The sequence below is a fragment of the Gracilinanus agilis genome, chromosome 3, assembly GCF_016433145.1.
Source record: "Gracilinanus agilis isolate LMUSP501 chromosome 3, AgileGrace, whole genome shotgun sequence".
Classification (NCBI taxonomy): domain Eukaryota; kingdom Metazoa; phylum Chordata; class Mammalia; order Didelphimorphia; family Didelphidae; genus Gracilinanus; species Gracilinanus agilis.
Window position 1 is genome coordinate 62,221,994 of NC_058132.1, and position 26,291 is coordinate 62,248,284.

At 41.5% G+C, this 26,291-nt stretch overlaps 1 protein-coding gene across 1 annotated transcript in view; it reads left to right on the forward strand.

Annotated features, from left to right (window-relative positions):
• CLIC4 (chloride intracellular channel 4) overlaps positions 1-26,291 on the forward strand; it is a 100,261-nt gene that overhangs the window by 56,362 nt on the left and 17,608 nt on the right. Inside the window, exons 2-3 of the mRNA XM_044667893.1 lie at positions 1,168-1,277; positions 18,292-18,417. Of these exons, the coding sequence (XP_044523828.1) occupies positions 1,168-1,277; positions 18,292-18,417 (236 nt within the window). The remainder of the gene's footprint in view (positions 1-1,167; positions 1,278-18,291; positions 18,418-26,291) is intronic.

A 26,291-nucleotide genomic window follows, 5' to 3' on the forward strand; every position in this document is an offset into this window, starting at 1 on the left:
ACTATTCCCTTTCATGTACTGGAATGCTGTGATGATGAGAATTTTGAGTCTGAGACCAAAGTTTTAATCCTGTCTCTGACACTAAGTAGTCATGACCCAGGGCAAGTCACTTAACCTCTTGGAACCTCAGTCAGTGTAAAATGAGATAGTTAGACTAGGTGTTTTCAGAGTTCCCTTTCTATCCCTGATTCAGGGGTTTTGAACCTTTTATTTCTTTTTTGGCACTCTAGTGAAACCTATGGATTCCATCTTAGAATAATGTTTTTTAATGCAAAAAGTAAACACATAGGATCAAAAAGGAAAATAATTTTCTTGAAATCCAGTGATTGAAATGTATTTTTTTAAAAAGACAAATTCATATCCCCAGGCCAAGAACCTAGCTCTAACTCTGATCTGATTACGTCATTCTTTTTCCTCTCCCTGTCTTTGCTCACTCTACTCCATATCTCAGCTCTGGATGCTCTTTTCTGCCCAGATCCTTGCCCTCACCATCTTTGCCTGTTGGCATTAAACCCATTTCCCAGCTCCAGTGCCACCATTTCTATAGAACCTCTCCATGCTTGCCCCTCCTTTCTGAACCCTGGCAATAAATTTTCCCTCATCTGACCCTTAGAATCCCATGGCATTTCGCACTCCATTTAAATGCTGATTATTTTCTCTAATTTGTGCTCTCTTTATCTGTGCTCACATGTTATCTCCCCTAGAAGAGTAGAAGCTTTATGGGGACAAGGATATAGGGTAGACATGATCCTTGTTCAGGTAAAGGTTGGACTAGCTAGCCCCTGAGCTTCCTTTGAATTTTGAGATCCTATGTTTTCTTTTTCAACACCTAGCACAGTATCTTGAATGCACTTTAAAAAACAAACAAACTCTTATCTTCTCTCTTAGAATCAGTTAGTTCTAAGACAGAAGAGCTGCAAGGAGTAGGCAATTGGAGTGAAATGACTTGCCCAGGATCACACAGCTAGGAATTGGCTAAGGCCAGATTTGAGCTCAGGTCCTCCTGACTCCAGGCCTGATGCTCTGTCCACTGTGATACCTAGCAATGGTAGACTGAATAAACAGTTGTATTAAATTCTTGTTGCTCTGAGTGCCCCATCTCCTTTCCCTTTAATCCTGTGTTCATTTTTGACCCTTTTTCTAACCTTGGTCTCATGTGTTTTTCAGGCTGGCAGTGATGGTGAGAGCATAGGAAACTGCCCCTTCTCCCAGAGGCTCTTCATGATCCTTTGGCTTAAAGGAGTGGTATTCAGCGTCACAACTGTAGACCTGAAAAGGTAAGGGAGATTGGCACTTGTCTCAAATGAACTCCACTCTCCGGAGTTATTGCCCAAGCACTGCTGCACTTTTTCCCTCCTCTGTAAATATCACATCAGGAACCCTCTGGATGGGTTGGAATCACCTGGACATAACCCCAATTCAGACCCCTGAATCAGCCCCTTATATAGCGCCCTTTACAAGTTCTCTTGCTACAACCTTCCTCTAGGTTTACCATAGCTTTATTTATTTATTTATTTTCTTTTTTTTCCCATTCAAAGATATTTTATTTTCCCACTTATACATAATAATAATTTTCAACATACATTTTCCAGAATCATAAGATCCAAACTCTCTCCCTCCCTCTCTTCCCTCACCCCCACTCAGAGATGGTAAGCAATTTGATCTATACATACATGTATCATCATGCAAAACACACTTCTGTATTGGTCACTGTTGTAAGAGTGCTCTCATACAAAACCAAAACCCCCAAATAAAACTGTAAATACACTGATGTTAAAGATAATAATCTTTCCCCCCATTTTTATTCTTTAATTAATTAATTTAGAATATTTTTCCATGTGGACCATAGTTGTAGTGAGGGGCTCCTATGGGTTGAGTTTGTTCAAGACCATGAGAGCTTTCAAGGATACTTTCCAAGGATAGTAGGGAGCCTGTGAGAAAGCTGCTTTGTTGTTGGGCTGTCTGGACACTCCAGCAGTGGGTAAGACAGGCTGAATGCTTCTGGGACACTGCTGTTGTGTTCCCTGAGCTGCTTACCAAGGAACAGAGGCCATTTGGTGCAGTAGGAAAAGTACCGGACACCTGGGGTCTCACACGTCCTGACCCTTGCCACTCGTTGGCACTCTGAGACTTTGGCTATGGCACCCCTTCTCCTGGGCCCCACGTTTTTCATCTGCGGAATGGGAAAGGGGCTTAAGGAATTTCTTGGACTGGCTCCATTTCTAAAGTGCTCAGATAGAGAAAAGAGGTGCTTCTGAGAACTGGGCAGAGCATAGCCAGGATTTTCTGCCCTGTGATTTGAAAGAGGTTTGGCCTATGTGTCATGTTAAAATAAGAATCCTTATCCATGAGCTCACCATTCATGTGGAAGGAGCTATTTATAGCCTCCTAGGAGGGGTCTGCTTAGATAGTCAGGAGCTATGTGCAGACCTTGGAACACCAGTGGGTCTGTGGAGCTTAGGGTCTTGCCCTGGCATGACCTTTTGTGGCAAACCAGCTGAGATAGGAAGGTGGCAGAAACCCAGGGCAGCTTCAAAGCAACCAAGACCACTGTAGCCATCAGATTTCCTTGATAGAGTCCATCATTCAGGGTACTGCATTCCTTTTTTGCTTTTTGAAGAATGGTGAACAATAAATGCAGGGGTGCACACTGAGACATCATCAGTGTGTCTGTGTCTGGTGGGCATGTTCTTTTGGGGCTGCTCTGTGGCTTCAGTCTTGTTCAGTATTATTCTAATGGGAAGGACGGTACTTTGTGAAGCCTAAACTGTTCTGAGAATGGGCATTGTGGTTAGAGCTGTCTGAAGGTGGGTTCTCTCATTCCCAACTATATCGGTGTCATTCAGAGCCTTTGCTGGTAAAAGTTCTGTGATCAAGCTCTCCCACACATCTGCCTCTCCCTTCCCTCCTACTTCCAGCAGACAGGTGTGGGTGCCTTGTAGGTATTTATTTTCCTGGGTGTGATTTTAGTGGCCCAGGTGCCCCGACTTGTCTAATATTCTTCCCTGATCCTGCTCTTGGGAGTCCTGGGAATAAATCTCTACTTTCACTGAAAGCAGATGTGTAGACTTGGGTTGTAGAAATGGAGATATTCCCAGGAACTTTTATAATAGAAGACAGCTACAGAGTAGAGTGTGGAGGCTGGGAGGTAGGTCAGAGAAAACTAATGAAGCACATCCCTCTTCAAAGCTTCAAGGCATGACTCTACCTGCAGGCAGTGTGGCAAATGGCTCAGATTCACTCAGTGCTTTCTGGTTCAGAGAATACTTTCCTCCTCACAACCCTGGGGGCTCCTGATGCTGCCATCAGCTTGGTTTTATACATGAGCAAAATGGAGCCTTCAGGAGGGTGAAGGGATTTGGCCAGGACCACACAGCTCCAAGGAGCAGCTCTTAGCCTAGCCTCTGTGTGATGGGGCCTGCACCACACCAAGTGTGGGAGATGAAACATTAACCATGTGCTGGAGGGAACCTGATGTGACCACCTTTTTTTACAATGAGTTTCCTACATGCTCACATCTCTTCAGGGAGACCCAGGTTAGAACTGGATGGATCCCAACCCTCAAAAGGAAACATCCCAGTATATATAATTCCCCAGAATAGACCTTGCTGCCAGGCACACACCCTTACTGCATCTGAAAAGACTCCATTTTTTCCTATCCTATTTTTGGCTTGGAGCAAGTGAGTCGGTTGTCCTGTGAATGAATTGCTTTTCTCAATACAGTGCCTGATTGTAATACTTTACCCAGGAATTCTAAAATGAGCTATGGAATTTCCAAAAAGGACGTGGACCTGCCCAGGGTATTGGAATAATGCTGTACTTACCCCTGCATTCTCCATCACTCAGATATATTAGTTGACATGAAAATAGAGTCATATTTGTGTGCTGAGGAATTTATATGAACACTCCTAACACTAAAGAACAGTGTATTGAGGGAAGTAGAACTTTCTAGAATTTCTCCCTCCCCCCCCCCCCCCATTCTTGGCTTTAGAAATCTTTCTTTTTTCCAACACACTCACAAAATAGCTCTTCTTAAGTACAGTGTGGTCTCCACAGGAAAAGTAAAGAGGCAGCTAAAATTGGTACACACGCTGCATTGCTTTTAAAATCCAAATTCAGTGAAATCATTGGAGAAACAAATATCCCACAGCATTAAATGCTCCAATATATCATTGAGACTGTGAGCTCTCACAAGGACCCTGTGGTTCCTTGCTTTGTATGCACTTATCCTCTGCAGTTCTCATCTAAGCCCCCTCTATCAGTCCTTATGTACCCATTGGGTCTTCTCATTCTTTAATATTCTGGGGATAAGGAGAGTAGTTGCCTGTCTATTATCCCCTCATTTTCACTACATGGCTAACCTTTTTTGAATAGACATGTCTTTGATATGCCTTTTACATCATGTCTTATGTACAAGACAGCATTGGTAATATGTCACAAATATGACCCTCTAGCTTTCTGAGATAATGGTGGGCCATGATTTGCAGTCATAGTAGTATTACTAGTAGCAGATACTAGTTTTTAAAAGATGAACTTTTGCATCAGTGAGGACTTTGGCATTATTGAAAGTGTTGCACAAAGAACCTAAAAGTCTTTTGTAAAATAGCTTGGGTTAAAAAAAATTATGATTTTTTTGGTTGTGTGTGGGTGGAAAAAGGCCTATCGTGTATTCAGTTTTCTGCTTTTATGGATAAGTACTCAATTTTAGAGGGTTTGAAACAAAGACAGTCCCCTAAAGAGACCAATGGGGAATAATGGGGCTCTTAGAAACTCATTCTACATGTGGATAAAATGATTGTCACATGACATTTTATCCATAAGAACAAATCATTTTCCAGCTGTGGTTGGCACCATGGGACATCTTTTTCAAGTTACCGTCTAGCTTAAAAACTCTGCTGGTATTCATAGAACTCTAAGGAGCCTTTGAATTAGTTTCCTTATTTGATTGCCAGTATAAACATGGCTAGTACCTTGAGTGCTTTTGTGGGAGTTGTTTCTATGAAAAAGAAAAAATCAAATTTAAACCTAATTTTCTGTTCATGTTATATATTGTATTCAGAGAATTTAAAGGCAAAACAGATCTCAGAAGCAAAAAGAATTTAAAGTTCTATCGACATGGCTCAAAACTTGGACTGCTTTTGACTTACAGATAAAGGAACAGTTTTTTCAGGAAACCAAGCTTTCTGCTGCTGCAAGCCCAAGATTCTCCCATGGCTGATGGGCTTTGACAAGTCTTAGAGCACTGTGATCTCAGAAGAATTCGAATTGTGAATGATTCAAAAGGTTAATATGTGTGCTTGGCAATGGCATGTTACTAGTGAGGATTTATGTATGAAAAATGGTGTTCAGGAGGTCTTTCATTAAGGAAGCATTGTGTAAAAGGGAATTCTTTGTCCTCTTTGAGTTTACACTTGTGAGAGGGAATCCTTTAATCTCTTTGTCTAGTTGGAGCTAACACTTTAGTTAACACTAACAAGTACCTCACTAGACTGTGAAGACAGAATTAATTCTCCTTTGTCCACCTTTTGATTGAATCAGCACAAGCTTGAACTAGGTGGAGGTGCAAACCACTTAGTGAATTCATACCCTCAGAAACTCAATCAGCCAGGAATCTGTGAGCCCTTTTGATGAGTATTCACTACTCCAGAAGGTGAGAAGTGGATCCCACAAACACTGCCCTCTGGGCAGTGCTAGACAGTTTGGAAGACAAGAAGCCACTATAAAAGACCCTGAATTTCTGGGGTTAACTAGTCAACTCCAAGAAGGAGTTGGACTTCAAGAGGGAAGTCAGCTTCAAGAAGGTTGGCTCAAGGAAGAAAGTCGGCCTCAGGAATCACCTTCAGCTTGACTCATTGCCTTGACCTGCCTCTTGGAGGGAACTTGGGTGAATGGATAGCTGGCTTTCCCTTTCTGTCTTCTGGAGAGAGTTTAATTCTGATTGAAGGTCAACAAGTCTTAGCTGAGTTGAGCACTGGAGCAATATATAGTTAGCTAGGCTGATATCTTTTCTACCCTTTTGTATTTCTCAACTTTCATTCTTTCCACCTCTTTTGTAAATAAAAGCTATTTTGACTTTGAGCAATAATACTTTGAATTGGCGACTATCATATTATTTATGATTTTCATATATTTTAGCCAAGCATTAAATTTTAATTCTTACAACAGAATGAGAAAAGCAGGTGAGCTGGTGCCATAGCCAATAGAAGGAGGCCCCCAGACCTCCTTTTGGGGGGGTTTATCAAGAAAGAACAAGGGATATGAGATGTGTAAAGGTTTGGCTGGGCCATGAAGAAGATATATACAGGATTTGATCTTTGCTTATCAAATGACATAATAGCTCTAAAGCGTTTAGTACTTTGCCCACACGTGGTAGAGGTTTAATAAATGCTTGTCTCCCTCCCTCCCTCCCTTCCTCCCTCCCTTCCTTCCTTCCTTCTTTCCTTCCTTCCTTCCTTCCTTCCTTCCTTCCTTCCTTCCTTCCTTCCTTCCTTCCTTCCTTCCTTCCTTCCTTCCTTCTCTTCCTTCCTTCTCTTCCTCCCTCCCTTCTTATCCTCCCTCCCTTCTTTTCCTCCCTCCCTTCTTTTCCTTTTCCTTTTCATCTGACAAGTGTCCATGGCAATGGTCAAATTCTGACTTGAGCTCCTTACACAGCACCTTCCAGGGCCTTTATATTATCTTTAGTATCACTAGAAGGCACACATAGCTACCATTGACAGACTTAAGAGAGAACTAGGACCAGTGGGTGGAAGCTACAGGGGTGGAAATCAATGGAAAAAATTTCTGAAACTTAAAATGTTCAGTAATGAAATGAGTCTGGATACTATACTTAACTGCAGGGAAAGCAGAAGGGAGTCTTGATTTAGTTAGGGGTTTGGGGTAGGTCCCTTCTAATCAAGAGTCTGATTCTGAGAAAATCCTAATGCTGCCTTGCATCTCTGGTCTACAAAGTATTTCCCTTATAATAGATAGTGCAGGGATGATTCTCATTTGAGAGGATCAGGAGGTTGAGAACCCAAGAGGCAGAGTATGACTTGTCCAAGGTCACTGAGCTAACAGCAGGCAGAATTAGATTTGTATTCAGGCTTTCTAACTCCCAAGGCCAGGGGATGAAGGAAGAAGTAGGGGAGAAGGAAAGGGCATGGCATAGAGGAAAGAAGAGGCACTGGGACATGGTGGAGGGATGGCCTTTTGGGATGAAGTTTTGAGAAATGAGGATTAGATAGTTGTATTACAAGAAATTAATTCTTTTTCAGAATTCTTGATGTGTGCATCATCACTAATGAGAAAATTCCTTTTGTTGTCCAAGAGTAATCAGGAATAAGGAAAGAAGTAATACAGGTGTATTATTTATTTATTTTTGGCGCAAAATCTGAAGCAAAGCTGACAAAGACATCCCCTTTCAGTGTTATCTCTTTGCAAAAAAAAAAAATGGTGCAAAGGGAGAGGCTGAAGGAAGGAATGATCTCATCCTTTTTGCTGTCACTCTGACTTCCTTCCTCTCCCAAACTAAACATCCCGTTAGTAACTCAGCAGTGTACATGCCAGTTGCCCCCAGCTTGTCGTCTCTATGGTAGAGAGGGCAGGTTCAGGTTGGCCTGTTAGAAGGTTCTTTGTCTAGCCTGGCAATGAATCCCTTTAAGCTGCTTCTCTTAGGGTTTGTTCTCATCCTAGCTGGTTCTCTCTGGTGAGCAGAGGTAGCACCTGGCCAGAGTGCAAAGAAACAGGTTTTCAATTTGAGCCTTTGCAAAGCACCTTCTGAGCTGGTTCCTAGGAATACAAAGCTAGACAGACTAGGTCCTACTCTCTAGGAGCATTCAGTCTGATGGTGGCAGTGAGAACCAGAACAGAAGTATGCCAAGGAGCTGTGAAGTGTCAGGAGCAAGGGATCCCTTGAGGGATGGGGAGGAGTGGACTCCATTCCAGAAGTGGGAATGAGTAAAGGGATAGAGACAGGGAGGGCTAGAAGACCGGGGATTTCCAGTGTGTCTGGAACAGAAAATTCATTAGGGGAAATAGTATGAGATCTAGTTTGGCAGGGCCTTGAATGCCAGGGTCAAGAGCCCATGGTTTATTGAGGAGGATGTGAGAGTGTTTAATACTGAAAAGCCTTGCCTGCTAATCAATGATTCAGACTCCCCAGAACTTCTTGGACAAATAGGAAAATCCATGGCATTCCTGTCTCTTGTGTGAACCCTACAGGCAGAGCAGTGAGACAGAACATGCCTGCCTTGCAGAGAGACTGCAGCTTGGCAACACACAGGCTCCATTCTTCTCAGGCGCGAGAGAACCACTTGTTGGGGCAGTCATAAATCCCTGGCAAACATGCTTACGAACTGCATTGGAAATGGCCCTATTTTCACAATGTCTGCATTGTGCTTTCACCTGCTTCTTCATCCTGTAGCTTGTACTTTTTCCAGATCACATGTCCTGCTGAGGTAGCCAGGGTGCTGGGGGGGGGGGGGAGGGAGCCCTCAGCAAATTCTTTTCCTCAGTGCACAGTTTTTCATGTACATCTGAGTCTGGGAGGGAGGCAGTGCAATGGAGAGGGAAGAGCATGTTGGTCTTGGTGGTCTTTGTCCCAGCTCTGACCCCAGATACATCACTTAATTTTCTGAGATTCATTTTCCTCCTCTATGTGATGGAGTTAATAATCCCTGAACTACACAGGGTTATTTAGAGGGTGAAACGAAATAGCACATATAAGATACTCTGCAACTCCCAAACGTACTAACAGTCCTTCACAGCTGGATTTCTGGTGTAGATAACAATGACTGTTCTCTCTGTGTCTTACACAAGTGCAGTTCTCTATAGAATTATGGAAAGAACTGAACCAGGAGCATGGGGGCTCCCATGCCAGGAAAGGGAATTGTGAATTGTCAGCCTTCTCTCTGATTACATCCAGGGGCTCTTGTGCTCATGATGGGACTATCCAGAGAGCTCCTTTCCCATTCTTGGTGGCACCTTGGGGGCAGTAACCTCTGCCATTTGTAGACTTGTGACAACTCAGATAAAAGTCAATAGGAACTGGCTTCTCAAGCCACGTATGGTGCTTTGTTTCCATTGCCTTGTGATTGATAGGATTGGAACAATGTTGTGTCTTCCTGTGGAAGATTAGGACCATCTCAAAATGACTTGGGGCCTGGCATATGGAAGCATACAGTCAGCTTCCTGTAGCCATACAGAAGACTCTATATTTTTCAACAGAAAGTGTTCATGGCAGTGTTAATGTTCATACTTGAAGGATGTGTGAGGTCATCAGTGTGGGCACCTTCAATGATACCTGTCCAAACCTTCTTCACCTCCTGGTGGCCAGCCTTCTCTGACTTGATTAGGCTGGTCTTCAGATGATAGACAGTGACAAATCCTTTCCAGCTTGTTGTAGGGCCTGATGGAACTTGTAACCCATTGGCAGAGCTAACCTCATACTATTTGAGACATTTCTAATATTAGTCAAAAACTGTAAAATTGGAGATTTAAATGGCTCAACAAGAAACATCATCATCTTTTGCTCTTTTGAATGTAGTTGCCCCTGATCAGTGAACTCATCCATGGTTAATTGATTTTAATTTACAGGGATTACTTCTTAGCTACACAGTAGTTGTAGAATTCAGGAGTTGGTTTGTGTTTATGAGAAACAGTTTGAAAAAGGGACCTAATGGAAACAGTTTCTGAAAGCCACATCTTTTATCTTCTTTTGCCTCTTGTATGGCTTGTTACATTATGAGATTTTGTTTTTTTGTTGGTGTTTATGAATTAGCCATATTTTCATAGAATGTTAGACCTGAAAGGGACATTCCAGGCTAACCCTCTCATTTTATATTTGCTTAAATTCTAAGCTCGAAAACCATATAAAATGAATATTTCCATGTACACTACAGAATGAGGTTATACATGAAGATTATTTTGCTTTTCTTTTAAAATACATAATAAATTCAACATGGATATCATTTCTTCTCACTACCTCCTCCCTTCAAAAAAAAGGAGAAAAAAACCCAAAAGAAGATCAGAAAGAACTACAGAGAATCAGGATAGCTTTGTTCAAAAGTGGAATTGGCCACCTTGAGAAATGGTAAGAGCTGTTCCACTTCTCTTTGGTCTTCTTTTTCTTCTTTTCTCTCTTTGGAAAGGGGTCCCTATCCTGATCCTGATTCTTCTTCCCACTCCACTGCCATTATCCCTATCTAACTGGAGGGGGAAAAAAAGAGCAGAATTCTTGTAACAAATTTACATAGTCAAAGCAAAGCATATTCCCAAACTGACCATGTCCCAAACTCTGTGTCTCATTCTGCATCTTGAGTTTCTCACCTCTCTGTCAGGTGTCACCATTCTCTGAAGTTGTGGTTGGCCAGTGTCCTGATCAGAGTTCTTAGGTTTTTCAGAGCTGTTTTTCTTTGCATGTTTTTATTGTCTAAACTGTTATGGTTCTGCTCACTGCACTGCACCAGTTCATACATATCCTTGTAGTTTTCTTAAAAAATTGTCCCTTTCATTCATTCTTTTTTTTTTTTAAAAGCTTTCCTTCCATCTTAGAATCAATATTGTGTATTTGTTCTAAAGCAGAAGAATAGGCAGTAAGGATTAAGTGACTTGCTCAGAGTCATGTAGCTAGGAGGTCAGATTTGAATCCAAGACCTCCCATCAGTAGGGCTCTAGGGTTGGCTCTCACTACACTGAGCCACCTTGCTGCCCCACCTTTCATTATTTCTTAAAGTATAGTAATAGTCCATTATATTAATGTACCGTAATTTACGCAGCTGTTTCCTAACTGATGGTCATCCCCTTAGTTTCAAGTTTTTTTGTTAATACAAAGAGGTGCTGTAAGTATTTTGTATTTCATTTTACAGAGGAAAAAAGGGGCCCAGGAGGAGCTGGGTCTTAAGTAAAATGGCTTGACAGAATTTATGCTTCTAGGAAGTAGTAGAGCTGGAACTGAACCAATGTTCTTTTACTATATAACATTGTTCCTCCATTTAGCCAAAGGCATCTCTAGTAAGATTATGGAATTTTGGAGATGGAAGGAATCAAGTTCAATCCTTACATGAAAGGTGGCCCTATAGTAACATGCTTGACAAGTGGGTATCCAGAAGGCCTTCAAGGAAAGGGAATCTGCCTTTCTCAAGGCAACCCCTTCCACCCCTGGATGGCTCTCTGGGTGAGGAAGTCTCTCTTGAGGTCAAGCCCTAATTGGCTTCTTTGCAATTTCCACCTATTGTTTCTGGTTCTGCCTTTTGGAGCCCAATAGAACAATCCTCTTCCCTGCCAGGAAGGGTCCCTGCTGTCTAACCCCTACAGCTATGATGGGGGGGGGCGGGAAAGGAGGTGTATAGTCTTGTTTTTTAGCTAAGATGTTCACTTGAATAAATATTACCATGTGTCTCTGAATTAGAAAGCTGGAAGTTAGTTGAATACCTTCATGATGGCCACAACACTGAGACTATCAGTGAACACATAACTGAAACCCACTAAAAACTACAGCAGCTGTGCTCATTTGACAATGTATTGGATGCTATTTTAAGATACTAGACTAATGCTGAGAGTGAGATATCTGGCCTCAAGTATGCAGTCGCCTCCTAGGCGGTCTCCTGACATTTTCCTCTCCAAGCCACATTCCTGCCTCATGTCACTCCCTTGCTTTAAATCATTCCCTGGCTTTCTCTTTGTAGGTAAAAATGGAAACTCTGAGCCTAGCCTTTAAGGTTCTCCATAGTTGGGATCCACCCTACCATTCCAGCCCTTTTCTTTCATGCTTTCTTGATTCTCTTTTCTTTTTAATATCCCTGTTTCTTCCCACTCTGCCCCCAAATAGAACCTTCTTTTTTTACAAATAAGTTGAGTCAAATAAAACATATTAGCCTGTTGGCTGTGCTGGGAAAATTTGCCTCCTCTCACATGTATCTCTCACCTGGGATGGGTCCTCTGGAGTCAGTACTCTTCAGCTTTATTTCACTTCATTCTCATTCACATGCTCCATGTTCCAGTCACACTGGACTACTTACTTTCTCCTCCTCAGTTTCTTGGAATGTTCCTCCTCCTTTCTTCTGCCTATAGAGTTCCTTTTCTTATAGATGTTACCTCTGAATTATGCCTACTCTGACCCCTTCCTGCCTTCCAACAGAAAGTATCAGCTCCCTCTTCCTATATCACTTTTATTCAGATCCATCTTTTTTTTTTATCACATTTTAGAGCTTATCATACTTATCTGTGGTCATAGCCCAACAGATTCCAAGTTTCCCAGCAGGAACTGTTATTCTTTTCCTCTTTACAGTGGCCTTTAAGAAATACTTGTTGAATTGAGTTTGATTTCAGTCTTTAGAGATGTACCTTCAGTAATATGCTAAATCTAGTTAACATCAGTTAACACCTTTAGATAGTATCTTGGAACAGATGAATGTAAAATACATCCTGACCACTTAGAGACAGACCTCTTTTCAGTACAGTCCCTTACCAATGCCCTCATCTAGAATAAGATTGTTAGATGTGTGACTCAAACAATAGAAATAGCATATTTTTGCACATTAGTGTTTGAATCCAGTGTTGGGTTAACTCTTATTTTGTTTATCTAGTGTCTTAATGGATTTGCTTTTAAGATGTGAAAGATTTAGGATTGAAAACATTACCATTATGTTGTTAAGTTCTTGTTTTTCTCCATTTGGGGGACTCATCAACTCTAACTAGGTTTTCATTAGAAAGCTTGAAATGGGACTGGTTGAAACAAGACACCTGGAAGAGTGCCACCCCTACAGCAACTTCTGTAATTGTTAGAAACATATTGAATTAAGTTTTAATTGAAGTCAAGCTGCTTAAATGACCAATTGCTATCTCATTGCTCCCCTCTCCTCCTCTTTTCTCATTCTCCTTCCCTCCCCCATTCTCTTTTCCCACCTTTCCTCTGTTTTTCCCCATCCTCAATCTCCTTTCTTTTATTCAAGAACCAAACCAGAAAGAAAAGAATAATTTACTACTTCTGGGATTAAAAAAAAATAAAAACAAAGAGGTTTTACTTCAAGGCTTGATTTCTGCTCTCTGTGCTTTGAATAGTTGTGACACTAATCACAATAACTCACATTTCTATATCACTTTAAGGATTAGAAAATACTTTTCCCATGACCCTGATAATAATCCTGTTAGGTTTCAAAATCTCAAAATTGGAAAACTTGAAACAGATGCCTTCTAGCCTAACCTGTACCTGAACAGGATTTATCTTGAAATAGCTGCAGTAGAAGTGGCCATTTGAAGCACACCAATCCTCCCACCCCCACCCCAATACCTGCCCCACATTGGAAGAACCTCATGGCCCAAATCTTCCCTTTATGTCAAGCCTAAATCTGACTGTCTTCAATTACTACCAATTCCTCCTAGTTTTATGCCCTAGAGCCAAAGCAGAACAAGTCTAGTCTTTCAGGTTCTTGAAGACCTCCTTCCTCTCCCCGCTTTGTTTTCTCTAGGATAAACATCCCTAGTTACTTTAGCTGATCTTCATGGAGCTTGGGGTGAATTCATCTCCTTTTCCCTTAGAGAAGTGTACATGAGTTCAGGCCCTCATCACCTGCCACCAAGGGACTTTTCCAACAGCTTCCTGATTGGCTTTCTTTCTAGCCTCTCCCATTTCCAGGATATTGTCCATATGGACCCCATTATAACCTTCCTTTGTCACAGGTCTGACCAGATCTCCCTCCTCTGCTTAAAAACCTTCAGGGCCTCTCTTATCTCATAGGTGTAAGGCCCTCCCCTAGTCTGGCCCCATTCTTATTTCACCTTATCCCCTTCACACACTCATAAGTCCAACTGACCTGCACTATTAGGCAGTTCTTAGACTTGGAGCTTAGTCTCCTGCCTGCCCCTATGCCTGGAATGAATAGATTCCCTACTTATTTCTATTTATAAGAACCTGCTTCTTTCTTCAAGACTCACTTCTAGGGGCTACCTCCTTTACCATGAAGCCTTCTCTAATTTTTCCACTTGTGATTGCATTTCCTATTCAGATTTACCTTGGTTTACTGTGCATAAACCATGCCCTGTAGTAAGCTGGGGCTGCATTGAGAGGTACAGACAGCTTCCAGAAACAAAGAAGTTGTGACCTCTCTACCATGGTCAGACCACACCTGGACTATATTGGATTCAGTTCTGACTGTCATGGCTTAAAAAGGACATTGATTTAGAAGCTGGGTAGCCAGGGCAACTAAGATAGTGAATGACCTTGAGTCTATGCCTATATAAGGAGTATGGGAGCATCTAATCTGGAGAAGATAACCTTTAGAGTTGATGGACAGATGAGGACAGCGAAGAGCTGTTTTCAAAGTATCTGAGGCTGTCATAGAAGAGGTCTTAAATTTGTTTATTTTGTCCCCAAAGGATAGAACCACAAGAAATAGGCGGAAACAGTAAAGAGGCCAATTTCGACTTGAGCTGGCAGGAAAAATTTCCCAACAATTATTAGCACCATCTAAAAATGAAATAAAGTGTTTTGAGAAGTAATGGCAATCTTATTGGGGATGCTCAGCAGAGGCTGGATTCATATACTACATACTATATATTCATATACTATAGTGGAGATTCTTTTGGGGGGGATAATTTGGACATGATGGATATTCGGGTTCTTACAAATTCATAAAATATTTTTGTGTCAAACAAAGTACTGTTCCGAGTGAAGAGCTCTAGCACTAGTCTTGAGGTCCCTTCTCATGACTGAATGCCAAATATAGTTATTATTATTCTTATTTTGTAGATGACAAAATGGATGAACAGAGAGTTTATATATCTTATTTTGACAGTATCAAAAACCCAGTCTTCTTCAGTGAATTACCCACTGTCCTGCCATCACTCAGTGATTCATGAACCATTTATTAGGCACATACTATGTTGTTGGGGTATAAAGTATTGAGGACACAAAGAAATGCAAAAAAATCCCATTTTCACAGAGCTCAGAGTCTTATGGGGGAGACAGTATGAAAACACTATGTACAAATGAGGTATAGACAGGATAAACTGGAGATAATCCATAAAAGGAGGGCACTAGTATTAAAGAGAATCACAAATAGCCCCATACCTTCTGTCTTAGAATCAATACCATGTATTGGTTCCAAGGTAGAAGAGCCATAAGGCAATGAGGGTTAAGTGACTTGCCCAGGATCACCCACCCAGGACTTCCCATCTCCAGATCTGGCTCTCTATCCACTGAACTACCTAGTTGCCCCATAAATATCTTCTCAAAGAAGATGGGATTTGAATGAAGGTAGGGGAGATGAAGAAGAACATTCCAAGCATGGAAGACAGCCAGTGAAAGTGCCCAGGGCCAAGAAATGAAGTAGCTTTAGTTTGAGGAACAGTTAGTAGGCCAGTGTAATTGGATCAGAAAGTACCTAGAGGTGAAGAACAAATTAGAAGATTGGAATGGTAGGAGGGGACTAGGATGAGAAAAGCTTTAAAAGCCAACTAGAGGGTTTTATATTTGATCCCAGAGGTGATAAGGCTCTACGGGAGTTAATTGAATAGTGAGGTGATAATCAGTTCTGTGCTTTAACAAGATTATGTTGTCATTGGATTGGAGTCTGGATGGAATGGGGAGGATCAGGGAGACAGACAAGCTGAGGGCCTGCACCAAGGTGATGGAAGAGTGATATCCAGGGTGATAGGAAAGAAGGAGACATAGTTAGGAGATTTTAAAAATGTAAAATTGACAGGTGTTAGTAACAGATTGGATATGAGAAAGGAGAGAGAATGAGAAGTGGAGGATAAAACCACACTGAGGCTTTGAGCCCGGAAACTGAAAGGATGGTGGTGCCTTCCAAAGGAATAGAGAAGTTTGGAGCTGCGGAGAGTTTGGGAGGAAAGATAATGAGTTGAGTTTTGTAGAGTGGGGATAAAGCATGCATTTACCTGCCTTAATGTGAGGAGAAAATTTGGTAAATGTAAAATGCTGTTAGGTGTTATTATTTGTAGGGATTGTTTGGCTTCCTATTTTGCCTTAAGATTTTTGAAGTTTTGTTATTTTTATTATAAGTTTTTATATAAGTTTAATTTAAGTTTATTATAAGTTTTATTCTGTATTTTCAATTTGTTGTAAAATTGTGGGCAGACATAACTTGTTATGATTTTTGGACATGATAAATGATTTTGAGGTAATCCCAGTTTGTATGTGAGAAGTTGTTAGCCTTCCTCCAGTGGATTCAAAAATAAGACTTCCTGGGCCATTCTGTAATTAGCCGGCTCCATGATTAGGATTTCTGTCCTCAGAGCTATTCTATGTGAATGATACACAGTGAACAACCTCCTGGTTTTGTTTAAGCACCACTGTCCTTTCTCATCATTACCCCCTTCCTCTTTAAAAAAAAAGATCCTCTCACTTACGAATATTGAACAAAGGAAAGTTAAAAGTTTAAATTATTTGAATTTCTAGACTATTAACTAGTGCCTGAGCACTTGCCAAGCCAAAGAGGGAACAAGCAATGCAAATGGAACAAACAGCTGGACTTCTGAGTGATAAGAAATATGAGGGGGAGGCAGTGGGGATGAAACTGACCTGTACAGGGGGAGGCAGTGGGGATGAAACTGACATGTTCAGGGGGAAGGCAGTGGGGATGAAACTGACATGTTCAGGGGGAGGCAGTAGGGATGAAACTGACATGTACAGAACCCTTTGAGCTGTAATTTCACACGCTGTCACCCTTTAGTGATCAAGGGAAGGGAAAGCAGGTGGTCTTGATGATAAGTGAAAGGGAATAACGAACTACGAATGCCCTTGATAGGAGCAAAATGATTCTCCTCTAGAGTATCTATTCTTTTCTACCCTGCCCCTTGAGTATGTTTACATTTATATGGTGCTTTATTATTACCAAGTGTTTCTCATATCTTATGTCATTTGATTCAACAACTCCTAAAGGTTGCTGGCATAAATATCATCTCCATTTTCCTAGAATAAGAAGGCTTAGAGCCAGAATGAACTTTTTTTTAAGAGATAATTTAGATGAAAAATAAATGGCTCCTTGCACTTTGCTCACAAAAATCCTGTTGTGTATTATTATTATCCCCATTTTATTTCATTCCTTCTGGATTTCAAATCCAGTGCTTCTTCCATTATATTACAGTGAGGAAACCTAGGATCAGAGATGAAATCACTGTCCATATTAAGTAGCAGGGTTTGGGGATGGAATACTTTAGGTCTCTTAGCTACCAAGTCTAGTATTCTTTATTTATTTCACATTTGCTTCCCAAAGAGTGTGCCTGGAAGACATCTCTTTTTTCTAAATCAAAAATTCTTATTTTCCCATATTTTTCATTAGATTTAACTTGTCATACCACCTCTGCTGATTTCTTATCTCTTTGACCTTATGCAAGTCATTTAACCTCCATGGGCCCTGGTTTCCTAATCTGTAAAAAGAGGGAGTTTAGAGCAGAGGCTTTCTGAAGTACTTTTCAATTAAAACATTTTGTGTTCTAAGATTCTTTTTAAGCACGCATACATATATATAATATCAAAAACAGTGCATAACAAAAGTCATAGTTGAAGGAAGTAATTAGAAAGTCAAAGAAAATTATAGAATTTTCAAAGAACAACAAAAACAAACCCTCACCTTCTGTCTTAGAATGGATAGAATTGATACCAAGTATCAATTCCAAGGCAAAAGAGTGGTAAGGGTTAGATAATTGGGTTTAAGTGATTTTCCCAGAATCACACAACTAGGAAGTATCCAATTTGAACCCAGGTCCTCTTCTCTCTAGGCTTTCTATCCACTGAGCTACTTAGCTGCCCCAGATTTTTCAATTAAAAAAAAGTACCTGAAGATTAGATACTATGAAATTTGTTGTAAAATATTTGTGCTCTTGATTTGAAGGAGTATCGACAACATAGCCCAAGTAGAAGAATGAATTTACCATTTTTTCATTTCCTCCCAAGATATGACTATCAAAGGGTAAGCACTGGCTAGACAATGGTAGAATGATGAAGGGTAAATAGGACCTGAAATGTTTATATATGAGACTCTGCATTAAACTGCTTTTGGAGGAATTCATTAGGACTATTAGTTCAGCCCTGAAAATTCACTATTATGAAAAATATAGCAACTTCATGTTGTACTTTATTTAGCATAATGTAAATTTGTTTTTAATCCAAGTGAAGTTGGAGGACAGTTCGCTTAATTAAGGAAGTAAATTTCACCTTATCATTGTCTATAACTTAATCAATTTTCTTTGCAAGAACCATTTTTAGGGGAGGTGGAGAATATTCCTACTTTTCCACTAAGAGAAGGAATAATTAGGATTTGACACTTTTTCTTTTTCTTTCTTTTCTGCTAGGAAACCTGCAGATCTGCAGAACTTGGCTCCAGGGACTCACCCACCATTTATAACTTTTAACAGTGAAGTCAAAACAGATGTGAACAAGATTGAGGAATTCCTTGAGGAAGTCTTGTGCCCACCTAAGTGAGTATCAAAGTAAAAATGATCCATAGTATTAGTGCCACTGTTGAATTTCCCTTTGCTTTTGACTGTATAGTTGCAACAATTGATTTTTGAAAAAGAATCCTGTCTCCTGATACATTAAACAGACTTACATCTGGCTAGTGTGTAAATACTGAATTATTTTAAGTTTAACAGCAGTCATATTAGGAGCAAATAAGAGCTTTTCCTCCCAGAGTATTGACGTTTTGTTAACTATAACTGAAAGACTGTCTGAGTTGAGGTTTAGCGGTAGGATGAGCCACATCAAGAAGTGTTGATTGGACCCAAGATAGGGGTAGGGGGAGAGCAGGGAATTAAGTGTCAGAACAGGGTGAATGAAGCCTTGGGGTGTGGTGTGTAAGGAAAGAACATGGAGGAAAATGAGTTAAAAGTAAATTCAAAACTGAAGCCAAGGGGAAGGGAGCACCTGTGCCACAGTTAGCCAATGACCCAAGCAATGTCCAAAGTATCTCTTCTAGTTAGGGTGGGCAGTGTTATGTGGGTACTATTAGGAGCAGCCAAGGGGGCCTAGGCAGATGCTGATGATGGAATATGAAAGGGAGGGAGTCCTAAACCACGGCTGTATGTGAGTTAGATAACCTCCCACAGCAGCAGGATCAGGTCACCTTTAAGCCCAAGATTCTCTGCCACAGGCCCAGGGGCTTGGAACCAATCCAGCCAAGACAGTTAGTAATGTTTCCAGGAAGCAGATTGAAACTTTCTGAAACCTCAAATAGAAGATGGATAAACTGGCTTGGGAAGGCTTGCTCAACTAAAATTGTAATGCGGATCTAACTGCTATTAATTAGATGGTTGATGGTAAGGTAAGCAAGGCTCCAAGATTGTTTAGTCTTAAGATTAACCAGGGTTTATTTCCAATTAAATAGAGGGAAGGTAAGGGTAGGTAGGTGGGTGAAGGAAACCCTAATATCTTGCCTAAATCATTGTTGTTTAATTAATCTTGAAGCACTAGTTCATGTTTCTTAGGAGCAGGTTATGAGAAAGCCTTGAGGGCAGATCTCAATTCCGTTGCTTCATTGTTGAGCCCAGAGGCTGGCAAGCCCCTGGGTCAGTTGCTGCTGTTCTTGGTTGTAGCTGTTCTCACTAGCTGGTAATGTAAGGATTTTGTTTATGCCAAGGAAATATTGAATATTTGGCTAACAATGGAATTAGTCCCTACCTGCCTAACAGAAACTCACTCCCAAACCACCCTGGGGCCCAAAACCCTCCTTTCCTCCCTAACCCTCCTTTCCTCCCTAACCCTCCACGTGAGTCAGAGCAGTGAAGCTCCCAGGGGTTTGAGGACCCCCTTTTATACCCTGTCCTTAACTGTTGGCACACGCCCTGAGTGCTCTGCCAGGTTCTGTGTTCCAAAGTGGCAACTGCCAACTTGCACCCCCAGAAATATGGTTACTCATTTCTGCATATTACAGCAGGCAGTTAGATGATGTCTGTCAAACAACAGTTATAACTTACCATTCTATAGTGCTTTGAACTTCACAAAGTGCTTTTTCCACCACTTTCTCTTAATAGGGTCATGCAAATATTGTTATCCCTATTTTGCAGACGAGGAAATTGAGGAAGCAATATTTGTAGTTAGTTCTTATTGAATAATTCACTCTAGCTGGAAGGGGTCTTTTCCTTATCCCAATTTTTAGCACTTTATCATATAGACCCACTTATATTCTAATTTGAATTTATTTGTGAACATGAATTATTTTGTTCCTCTCTTCTCTCTACTAGATTATAAACTCTGTGAGGTAGGAACCAAGATTGATCTCCCTTGTCTACTATAAAGTACTTAGTGTTCTGCTGAATAATTTAAATCAACAGATAATTTCAAACTTTTATTTAGGCAATAGCTTTGGTGTCCTCTAACTAGAGTTTTATTAGTGCTACTTACCAGTAGAATCATAGAAAATCAGAGCTGGGAGGGGCCTGAGGACACACATAGGCTGTAAGAGTTGTAAAGTAAAAGAATTGATTAGGACCATGAGTCAAAAAAATGTTAGAAATGACCTCAGAACATGGAACATCAGAGTTGCAAGAACCTTTAGAACACAGTCAGAACTGGAGGAGTCCCAAGCTTTTCTCAATCCCTCAGTAAAATAAGAGACCAAGTCCTCAATTGAGGGAAGGGGGTAGTATAAAGGATATATTATTTTGCTGAAAAATTGAGTCTGTTCAACCTGACCCCCTCTTTTCCTTATTCTTTCTATTTCAGAATCCCTTGGCACCCTGTCCTACTTTTCTCTTCCTTTCCCAGTTTGTAACAGAAGTGGCCCTTCTCCTTGATAAGGCCAATCCCTCACCTATGTGCTATATCTCATCTTCTCCCATCTTGTCCAGCAGATTACTTCTTCATTCAATCAATCAGTAAGTGCCTGCTATGTGCCAGGCACTGTGAAAGTTGATCCTTTCCTCAGGAAGCTCATAATTTAATAGGGGAGACAACACGAAAACAAATATAAACAAACAAGCTATAGATGGGATAAATAGAAAATGAGGAACAGAGAGAAAGCACTGGAATTAAGAGGAGTTGGGGAAGGCTTCCTGTAAAAGATGGGATTTTGGTTGGGACCTAAAGAAAGCCAGGGAGGTCAGTAGTTGAAGCAGAGGAGGGAGAGTATTCTAGCCTTGGGGGGACAGTCAGAGAGAAAGTTGCCTGGAGTTGAGAGATGGAGGACCTTGTTCATGGACTGGCCAGGAGACCAGTGTCCCTGGATTGAAGAGGACGTGGTGGGCAGTGAGGTATAAGAAGGCTTACTGGAAAGGTAGGAGGGTGCTAGGTTAAGAAGGACTTTGAATGTCATACAGAGCACTCTGTGTTTGCATTTGGGGGCAATAGGGAGCCACTGGAGTTTATTGAGTTGGGAGTGGGGAGTAGGTGTGTGACGATATCAGGCCTGTGCTTTAGAAAGTTTCACTTCAGTGGCTGAATGGAGGATGGACTGGCTGCAGGCAGACCTACTCCCTCCTCTCCCCACCCCACACCCCAACAAATAGGCTATTGTAAAAGTCCTGGTGTGAGGTGATGAGGGCCTGCAACAAGGTGGGGTGCAGTGTCAGAGGAGGGGGGCTCCTATTGGAGAGATGGTACAATCCACAAGCTTTTGGCAGCATCAAATTTTTTTGTCTTCACAACTACCTCCAATTCAAAACTGTTTCCCAGGATCAGAACATGTCGTGCATACTTCTGTTCCAGGCCTTGTAGAGTAGGTAGACATTGTCCTGTTCCTGTCTTTTCAGTTTTTTAAAACCAGTTCCAGAGAAGACTCCTGAAATAAAAAGATCTGACCTTTGGAGCACAGGGTTTGCCCTGGAGCAGTGAGGTTTTCCAGAAAATGGGGGGACCTGAAATTCCTGTTCTCCCCTTCCTACTCAATAAAATGGAAGCAGAACCACTTAAATAAAGAGGAAGGGATTTTTATTGACAACTTTATGCAGAGTTCAGAGTAGGGAGAATTTACTTTGACTTGTTTTTGCATTGTATATGGTAAATAGCTACATGAGGTGAAAACTAGCCTCCTGCTTCAAAACTATTCTGGACCCAGGTTGTTAGGGCCTGTTACTTGATTGTTATATTGCACATCTTCCAGTAACTTATCTAAAAGGTATTTACTTGCTTGACTAGTAATAATAATCAAATCAATTGAATTAATAACAAACAGCCTGTTATTATTTATAGGCCTACTTTATCCCCCAAGAATACTTGGGGATTTTAAGGATTAAATGAAGTATATTCAGTCACATTCTCCCTACTAAAAATATTTTAGTGAGAACAAAAAGGCTTTTTGTATCATCAATAAAATAAATATTTAAAATATTTATTATCTTTTAAAATGTCTACTTTGTATGTATTTTATAATATGTGGTTATAATATAATTAGCTATATTAATAAAGTGGTACATACAGATAACTTGTAAATACACATGTATTGAGAGTGTATGCTAAAATCTTTCTGTGCTGATAAGTTGTGCAGTCAAAAATATTTTGTAGACCACTAGTGCAGACAATAGTAATAGACTTAAAACTAGGAGTCCAGGTAATCCCCTCTCTAGCCTCTTTCCTAGCACCGTCCCAAGTAATTCTACTATTTTTCTGCCTTGATCACACTCCTTTACTCAGAAAACTTCAGTAACTCCCTGTTGGCTTCCAAATAAAAGGATCCTACCATCAATGGGTCTATATAATAAGTCCATCTAGTCTAGTTCCTCTGTGCCTTTCCAGGCTTGTCTTAGATGGCTCCCCTTCACATTCTCTATTCCAGCCAAATGAAATTCTTCTCTATTCTTTGTTTTGCTTCTCTGTCTTATCTCTAAGTATTAGCTCATACTTTCCCTCTTCCCTTTACCTCCTCTGCCAGTCTCCATCCCTTCAGTCAAGGGACAGCTAAGGAGTTGCTTTCTTCATGGAGACTTCTCCAGCCCTCCATGCCTTCTTTCTTCAAAGGGAGGCATCATGGTATAGTGGTATATATACAAACACTGTTTTTAGAATCAGAATTTTTATTACTCTGTGCTTGTCTCTGAAAAATACTAGCTGTGTACCCTACTGCTACGCAAGGCAGTTTGCTCATCTTTAAAATGGGGATAATAGTACTTTCATTAGCCTACTTTTGTAAATATTTGAACACCATATAAATGTGCATTATTATTTGCATTTATAATTATTATTCAAAACCCAGCCCATGTACTACCTCTTTTACAAAGCCTTTCCCTGCCCTCCATCATAGGCTATTCCTGCATCTTGTCCTCTCCCAGGAGAGTGTCAGCCCCTTAACTGCCCCATCTTTGTTAGGATTCCAGGGCTTGCGCCATAAGGCTCGAAGTGCTTCTTCTGAATCTGTGACCTTCTTGATTTGGGGACTCACTGCAGTGGGGCAGATTTCATTCTCTCCCTACTTTCTCAATCCAAGTATCCCTTGTCTATACCTTTTCCCTCAGTGTTCTGGGAGCCTTTTCTGGCTTTTTTGACATAACGTGGCTCTTAGGGAACATGTGTGCTGCCTGTCTGTCACTGGGCACCTGCCTGCCTTCTTTAGTGGCCATGCATTTCTGTGATATCAAACATAGATTCAGAGCTGGAAGGGGCCTTGTCTGTAGAGATGAGGGCCTAAGGCCCAAGGAGGGGCAGTCACTTGGGTGACCTGCATCTTGGCCGCAGAGCTGGATCTTCTCCCTGCAAACCCAGTGTTCCTTGTCCTTTCTGTGTTCCTTCTTTGCAGTCTTCTTTGGTCATTGTTGCAGCTCGCTCATGAGCAGAGACCCACTTAAATACAGTGGGAACTCAAAAAGGGTTTGGGTTGAATTAAGCTGACTTTCAGAGATAGAGGCTAGTGAAGAAGGAAGCAGTGCGACAGGCTAGGGGCCCACCTTTCCAAATGAGGTTTGTGTACTGAAGTAAAGCATGTTAGAGTTGAGAATGTTTTACCTTTGGCTAGTCTGCAGCCATTTGGTGGAAAGCTGGCCAGAGAGTGTATAATCTTTGTCCTGCCTAATTCTTTCTCCTTAGAGAAGGTGCAGGAAGGGGAAGAATTTTCTGGGACCATCACAGTACACCTTCTCTGGACTGTCCTGTCCTGGATTTAACCATTGTTCTTCTTTCTTCTCCCTTTTTCCTGTGTACTCTCTCATTTCTAGAGATAAGGGAGAGGCAGAGGGAAGAGGGGGGGGGCCTTCCAGTGACTGAGCCAGGGTGTTTGGGCACAGTCGGAAGAGTGTGCCCGACACAGCTCTATCTGTTTCATCCTGACCGCTGACAACAGCAGGGAGAAGGGTCAGTGCAGAAGGCCAACTGCTCTGGAGGGATTTAAGAGACAGATGAAAAGCTCCCATCACACAGCTCTCGCAGGCTCGGGAAAGGATCAGGATTTCACTTGGTGAAAGCACCGACTTCTCCCTGCCCGTTTAATTACAGATCTGACTACAAACCCTTTGTTAGTACAGTGAGTTCTCTGCTCTCTCCCTGCTGATTCAGAGGACTAGTTTGCGATGTGGCTTTGGGGCGGGATTGTAGCAGGCCCAGGTCAGAAGAGGGACAGAGCTGTAGATAGAAAGAAAATAGAAGCAGGATGTCAGACCTAGTGTTCAGGGGCAGCTTTGTAGGCAGCATTGCCAGCCTTTTTGGTGAGAAATAAGAAAGGAGAAATTCTCTAGCAGTATCATAGAAAGGGACCTTAGAACTCACTTCGTTTAATCTCCTCATTTTACAGATGAAGAAACGGAGAAAGGGAAGCAAGCTGTTCAAGGTACCTAGCTAATGAGAGGCAGAACCGAGCCTCCGGCTGCTTTCTTTTGGCTCCAAGTCCAGCCACTGTTTGACCTTTCCAAAGAGACCATGAAAATAATTGACTAACCCTCTGAAAATTTCTGTCAGCCCTGGAACACTTGTATTAGCAATTCTGGTTGAGGTGTTCAGTGTGTCTCCCAAGAATGCTAATTCATGGTCTTAGGCCTTTAGCAAACAAAAAAGGTGAAGGAAGCCTTGCTAACCTAATGCTAATGGTTCATGTTGGTATAGAGCAGTGATGACAAACCTTTTAGAGATGGAGTGCCGTGCTTCCCCCCCTCCCAAGACAGAGTGCCATGCCCCCCACCCCCACCCCCTTACCCCAGACAGGGAGGGAGGAAGCTCTCCCATTGGCTGCTGGGCAGAAGGGTGGGAGAAGTGAGAAATGTCCTCTGCTCCAAGTCTCTCCAGCTTTCTAGTAACAAACACTGGCGTGCAACTGCAGGCGTGCCTACAGAGAGGGCTCTGTGTGCCCTTTTTGGCACCTGTGCCATAGATTCACCATCACTGGTAGAGAGGTTTCATTGTGGGGGTGCTGAAATGCTTGGGTTCTAGTGTCTGTTCTGGTACAGAAACTGAGACCATAGATTATTATCTAGGAGGACATTTTGGCTGTTTGGTCCAACCCTTCCATTTTATAGAATATGAAACAGAGACTTTAGTTAAGTCACTTGCCTAAGGCCATACAGGTCAGTGGCAGAGCCAGGGTTCAAGTGAAGACCCTCTGGCTCCAGAGTCAATACAATATTGATTCTAAGATGGAAGGTCAGGATTAAAAAAAATGTATGGTGTGATAGAAAAGGATTGTTCTATACAAATGATAAAGGGATGGTTTTAGAGAAATTGGGAAAGATTTGTATGCACTCTTGCAGAGTCAAGGGAGCAGAACCAGGAGATCAATTTTTGTTTATTGGAAAAGTTAATTTTTTTTGAAGTGAAAAAAGAAAATGAGGGACCTGGCTTAGATCATCTCTAATGTTCCTTCTAGTTCTAAAATTCTATGAGTGAATATTTTAGTACTCCAAAGAACCATGATTTCCATGGTATGGGTATTTCTTCTAATAATGCAGGTAGCAGCTTCCCAGGCCTTGTTAGCACATCGTCCTCATGAGCCTCTCTAATCTTAGTTAAGCTAGTCCTTGTTTTACAAACAGAGAGTGCAACACTAGGTAGGTAATCTGTATTGAAACCTTCCTGGTGGAGGCAGCTAGGTTGCTCAGTGGATAGAGAGCCAGGCTTAGAGAGCCTGGGATCAAATCTGGCCTCAGACACTTCCTAGCTGGGTGACCCTGGGCAAGTCACTTAACCCCCATTGCTGAGCTCTTACCATTTTTCTGCCTTGGGACCAATATGCAATATTGATTCTAGGATGGAAGGTAAGAATTTAAAAAAAAAGAAAAGAAAGAAAGAAACCTTTCCAGCTTGATGTCTGCCAGATTTTGTGCTTAGCTCTGTGGGCAATGTTTTTAAGGATCACCTTATACCCATGTTGGCGAACCTTTGACACACATGCCTGAGGGGTCTGCTCCCTTCCCCTTTCCACCATGCCTGAGGACATTCCTTA